Source organism: Orycteropus afer, unplaced genomic scaffold (genome assembly GCF_000298275.1).
Source record: "Orycteropus afer afer isolate SDZICR_OR568_19922 unplaced genomic scaffold, OryAfe1.0 scaffold00605, whole genome shotgun sequence".
Classification (NCBI taxonomy): Eukaryota; Metazoa; Chordata; class Mammalia; order Tubulidentata; family Orycteropodidae; genus Orycteropus; species Orycteropus afer.
The window spans coordinates 778969-785016 of record NW_006922192.1 but is presented as its reverse complement, the minus strand read 5'-3'; the positions used below and the strand labels follow the sequence as shown (position 1 = coordinate 785016).

Sequence of the window (6048 nt, the reverse complement as noted above, 5' to 3'; positions counted from 1 at the left end):
AGGTAAATGTTCAACTCATATGCCTGTCTTTTGTTTGGCTGGAAACCACGGGTGTGGGTTCAATTCCAGACCTGAAGGGCAGCTAGGGGCCATAGTCTCAGCAGTTCCGCCAGGCTCTATTGGACCAGCAAACTTTGTCATCCCCCCCTTTTTCTTCTCCAAATGATTTTGAGATTTGTTCCACATTGTTCTCTCTCTCTATCAAGGATCTCCTAGATAGATCCCCTTTCCATTCACACTTCATTTTAAACTAGTGTTTACCCTCAAACGCTTCCCCGCCTCAGTCCCTGCAAGCATCAGGATTTCTCTGGATGTGTCAGCAAAGTTTCTTGAACAGTCTGCATCTCCTTGAACCCCATTTCAGAAGGCTGTCATTTTCCCATTTACATCTGCATGGGAGAGCTGGATGATGAATAAAGAAGACTGAAGAAGAGGTGATGCTTTTGAGTTGTGGTGCTGGCGAAGAATGCTGAAGGTACCATGGACTGCTAAAAGAATTAACAGATCTGTCCTGGAGGAAGTGCAGCTGAGATGCTCCTTGGAAGTGAGAATGGCCAGACTTCATCTCACCTACTTTGGTCATGTTCTCAGAAGGGACCGTTCACTGGAGAAGGATGTCATGCTTGGCAAAGTGGAGGGTCGATGAAAGAGGGGAAGGTCCCCAACAAGATGGACTGACATGGTGGCTACAGCGATGGGCTCAGTAAAGCAAGGACTGTGGGGCTGGTGCAGGACTGGGCAGTGTTTTGTTCTGTGCACAGGGTTATCATGAGTCAGAGCCGACTGGACGGCACCTAACAACAATGACATTTACAAATAACTCAGAAGCGACTGCCTTCAGGCACCCTGCTTTTGTCTTTACTTATGGTTTTCTTGGAATTGATTCTTAAAAGCAGAATTTTATTCCCAAACTACTCACAGCCACTGATTCTTACTACCAGTTCTCACCTCGAGGACTCTGCCAACTCACACCCTCCCAATGCCACCGGTCTAGCGTGAATTTGAAGCACTTTACATTTTAAGTGTGTGCTGTCTAAACAAGAGCTACTCAAAAGCCCTCAGGAGCTCCCAGGAGAAAGGGGGGTGCTGGTCCCTCGCTGTGGCTTTCATGTGCTGGTGACAATCAGTTCCTGGCAAGTGCAAGCCGTGCTGTGAACAAGCTTACGGTGACTCTTCTTCGGGATGACAGAATGGGCTTGGGACCCCGAGGGACCATCTCAGCTGTGTAGCCTTCCATACCAGCCCCTTCCCAAAGCCCTGACTCCTCATTTGCACAGTGTGAAGTCCCTGCCTTCCTTTCCCGGGAGTCCCGGGCAGGGCAGCCGCGTGTTTGGTGGACAGGGGCACAGGGCGCGTGTGCGCAGGACACGGGTGGGTGCAGCCCCAGCTCCCTCATGCTACAGGCAGAGCCACCTGTGACTGCAGGCGCCGGGTTCACGTGTTTGCAGGAGCGGCCCCTCCACCCTCAGGGAAAGGAGTCGGCCGAAGCCCTGCCCTCCCAGGACGCTGCACGGATCCCTCCCTGGGGCCACCGGCCACACGCTCTCCAACGGGAGTGTGGGGCGACACCCCGAGACCCACCTGTACTGCTTGGGGCTCCCAGGTGGGGCAGAGAGTACTACTCACAAGGCCGTGGTCCACGCGGAAGAACGCCATCTGACAGGGCTTGTTCAGGAGGTTAGAGAAGGCAATGAAGGCGTCTGCGGTGTCCAAGTTCAAGATCAGCACTGCAGCGATAAAGGACATGCCCTGCACCTGGGAGAGGAGGAGGGCAGGCAGTGGGGCTGGGCTGCCTCCCGTTTCAAATGGGGAGGGGAGGGGCTCCAACACGGTTCCACTCGACGGCCCCCCACAAAGTGACTGCTGCCTCCGCCAAAACCTACAAAACCAAACTCACTGCCGTTGAGTCGGCCCCGACTCATAGCGACCCCTCCTTGGGTTTCCGAGGCGGTATCACTACGGAAGTAGGATTGCCCCATCTTCCTTCCGAGGAGTGGCTGGTGGGTTTGAACCACCAGCCTTCTGGTTAGCAGTCAGATGCCTTAGGCACTAGGCCACCAGAGACCAACTGCAGCAGGGTCCCAGCTCACTCCCCCTTGCTCTGCCCCTTCCCAACCGCCTGCCCCCAGCAGTCGCAGCTTCCCGTCTCAGCGGAAACCCTGACCAGTGCCTTCTCTCTGTGTGGGGACCCATCTGCACCTGTGTACAGCTTCTGGGTGCCCTGGATGGGAGTCCACATGGGGTGCTACACCTAAAACCACACAGGTACCTGCTCGACCACGCACATGCACACGCACACACACCCAGGCTCAGCCCAGCACGGTTTTTCTGCTGCAGGCTGTGATGCCCGCTGCATAAACACACACACGCAGCAAGTGACAATCACTCGCCGTTACAACGCGGCCCCATCTGCGGAGCCGCTGGTCAGCTCGCCCACAAGACCTAGCTCTTCTAGGAAATGACAGCACTGGGTGTGCTGCACAGGGTTTGGCCTGTTCTTTGGTGACAGTGTTAGAAGGAAAACCTTTACTTACATAGCCCACATCCGGCCGATAACAGGTATAGGCGCCCAGAACACTGTGCAACGTGTCGTGATACGGGCCACCCTGGAAGGACCAACACCAGAGACAACATGTGTGAGTACCGTCAGTGCCCACAAGCAGGGGATGCTGCTGCTAGTACCCCCGGACGACCAGTACCGCCTGCCACCACCCACTGCCAGTACCCAGCCCTTGGGTCCAGCCTCCACGGGGAGCTCCCTGCCCCACCTGCCAGCAGCCACACTGGAATTTAATCAACTATCCAGTCCAGCCTGGGAGCTCTGGTAGCATAGTGGCTAAGGCACTTGACTGCTAACCAGAAGGCTGGCGGTTCAAACCCACCAGCCACTCCTCGGAAGGAAGGTTGGGTAATCCTACTTCCATAGTGATACTGCCTCAGAAACCCAAGGAGGGGTCGCTATGTGTCAGGGCTGATTCGACGGCACATAACAACAACAACAACAACATCCAGTCCAGCCTCGAGGCTGCCCTGAGGAAAGCAGGCAGGTTTGGTATGGGCCGAGACTGGCTCCTGCTGTAGGCTGTGTCCCGTTCCAGGAAGCTCTAGAGAGACGCCAGCAAATGTCTCAACTGCCGCCCAGCTGGCCCGACTCGTCGGCCTCTCCTGCCTGTCCTGTCCTTTCTGCGCTCTGCTGTCTGAGACAACACACCACCCGCCTTAGGTCCTGCTGCTGCCACGTTACCCAAACAGGCCCACTGCTCCCGCAACCACCTCTAGAAACCAAGGGCGGGCTCTTCCAGAGAAAGCCCAGGGAGGAAGCCGACATGGCCTCACACGTGCGTTTGGGCGGCTTGGCGTCCCTGCGCCCACTGCACGTGAGGAGTAAGGCCACATGCTGTGTGTGGCTAAGGAGCCGCTCCACGGCCCTGACCCGCACGTCCTGCCCTCCACAGGGTTAGGGAACAGAGAGATTTGAGGGTCAGAGAAAGCAGACTGGAAAAGCAGCAATGAGGGGCAGGAGGGGAGAGGGGGCACCAGGGCTGTCCCGGCGAGGTGAGGGCGACGAGAGCACATACCACACCTTCTGAACACACGTGATTTCAGGTCTCCAACCCCCACAACGTGTGATGGGGCGCTTCTCGCTCGGGTGGCAGACGCCCGGCCCTGAGGTAAGGCGTGGCGGCCCTCCTCCCCCAGATCCTGGTTCGTAAGGGTCACCCACTTGAGACCTTCAGGAACCACAGGCCGACGGAGACCCGTCCAGAGCGGCCCAGCCCCTGCATCTGCTCCCCGCCCCACCCCGGCGGGGCCCCTAAAGCCCTCTGCCTCCCCTGCGAGCAGACCTTCTGCACCAAGGAACCAAGGTGCCCCAGCTATTCTCCCACCCATGGTCCTGAACGGTCCTAGAAGTGTTCCAGGAAAGCCGGGTCCAGGTGTGTGTGGGGAGGGGCTGCAGGCAGGGGAAGGGAAGGTCTCAGGTGCTGGGGGGGGGGCCCAAGTCAGGAGGGTCCCGGCAGCGGGAGGACCCCAGGCTTCTCTGGCTATCAGGCTCGGTAGCTCCTGAGGGCAGATCCTGTGGTACCCGACCCCCCAGCACAAGCTCCATGGCAGCCTCAGCTCTAGTCGCTCCCTTCCTCAGGGCAGTCCTTCTAGAATCTTCTCTCCCTTTTCCACACCTTCAATCTGAGCTGTTAGGAAGAAATGCACCCTACTTTCTATCAGGGCTGACATATCCCCTACATCGGATTCAGAAAAGGAATAGGCGCCTGACTGGACTTGCCGGCCACTCTGCCCACGGCCCTTGCTGCTGCCGCCTGGCCGCAGCGGACCTTCCGCCCGGGGCTGGACTTGGTCCTCCGGGTCTCAGTTCTGCACAGAGCTGCTGGATAGTAACAAAGGTTTGTGGGAGGCCCTGTGTCAGGACCGTCCACAGCCCTGTGGGCTGGGTCTCCACCCTCATCGCTGACGGTTCCAGGGAGAGGAGGGTCCCCAGAGGAGGGGGCGGAAGGGGGTAGGTGGGGAGGGTTCCAGCGGGGGAGGAGTGTCCGGGCTGATCAAACTCTAACTCGCTGCCATGGAGTTGGATCCGACTCATAGTGACCCCTCATTGGGTTTCCAAGGTGGTACCTCTATGGAAGTAGATTGCCCAACCTTCCTTCCAAGAAGTGGCTGGTGGGTTTGAACCGCCAGCTTCCTGGTTATCAGTCAAATGCCTTAGGCACTCCACCACCAGAGCTCCAGGATGGGAGCTGTCCTCCATGTCAGGCTTTATAACCCAGGACAGCCACCTGGGTCACTATGCAGATTCCTCCCTGGTTCTGTCACAAGGATCCCTAGAGACCCGATGGGGACACTGCCACTGGGGAAGCACCAGAGCAAGGCCCCCCCAGCGGGGTGGCGCAGCAGGGCCCGGCCCCTCCCGGGAGCACGGAGCCTGGGGGAGGGCAGAGGGGCCCCAAGCCCTCCAGGTGGGTTTATTCTGCAGCAGGGCAGGTTCCCAATCTCGGGGCTGCAGCCTCTCCTTGGACCCCTCTCCTGTGGGGCCCGAGGTGGTCCCTCCCCCGCTGCCTGGCCCTGTCCTGGCTCCCTGGCCCCTCCTCACTGACAGTCCCCGAGTTCTTCCTCAGGGACTGAGGACACCCCGCCACCAGAAGCCAGCTCTCAGGAGGGTGAGAGCTTGTTAGCAAGAGGCCCCCAGAGGTGAGCTGACCCTCTGCTCGCTCCCAGAGCTGCCTTTAGAAGAAAGGGGGACGCAGCCCGGGAGGCGTGTGTCCAGAGGACTGGGCACCCACACTAAACGGCCTAAATGCAGCAGCCAGCCAGAGACCAAAGGGCAGCACTGGTGCAGGGAGAAGCTCCAAGGCCAGGAAGGGACAGGAAAGAAGGCTGAAGGGAAGGTGGGTGCACTGGGAGGAAGCAGGAAGAGCTGTCACGGTGCAGAGACTGCAACCCATGTCACCCAACAAAACGTGTATGAACCGCTGGGTGAAAACGAATGTGCTCTGTAAACCGTCACCCAGATCACAAGAAAGAGGAAAAAGTCTAAACACATCAACAAGACTGACTGTACCCCACCCCCCGTAAAAACACGAGCCCTTTAAACTCGCTGGCACACTCAGGCAGCTGGGCGCACACGCTCTCAACAGCAGCGGCCCCACCCACCTGCTGGAAGATGCAGAGGCTGGGGAAAGTCCTGGAGATGTCCAGCTTAATGAGCTCCAGGCTGGCTTCTCTGTCAGCGGCTGGGAGGCCCGCATCTGCAGAGAGAGCACAGTCACGCTGCCGCTCGGGCGGGGCGGGCTGGGGGCCTGTGGGTCGGGCAGCAGCCGGCGCCAGGCCCCGGCGAGGTGCTCCAGCTGCACCCAGTGCGCCACCAGCACTGTCGGGATGGCTGAGATCAAACCCACTTGACTTTACCCGTCAACACGGCGGTCAGGGAATGTGGAAGCCCGCAGGCTGGTACGCACAGACCGACGCCAGGCCCGGAGAAGCAGCGGCCGTTATCCGACCTGAGTCACTGGTAAAATGCAGACTGAAAGGGAGCTG

At 58.7% G+C, this 6048-nt stretch overlaps 1 protein-coding gene across 1 annotated transcript in view; it reads right to left on the bottom strand.

Moving 5' to 3' along the window:
* TBC1D14 (TBC1 domain family member 14) overlaps positions 1-6048 on the bottom strand; it is a 127842-nt gene that overhangs the window by 10836 nt on the left and 110958 nt on the right. Inside the window, exons 8-10 of the mRNA XM_007956302.1 lie at positions 5665-5759; positions 2535-2606; positions 1627-1755 (exon numbers count right to left, since the gene is read on the bottom strand). Coding sequence (XP_007954493.1) covers positions 1627-1755; positions 2535-2606; positions 5665-5759 — 296 coding nt within the window. The remainder of the gene's footprint in view (positions 1-1626; positions 1756-2534; positions 2607-5664; positions 5760-6048) is intronic.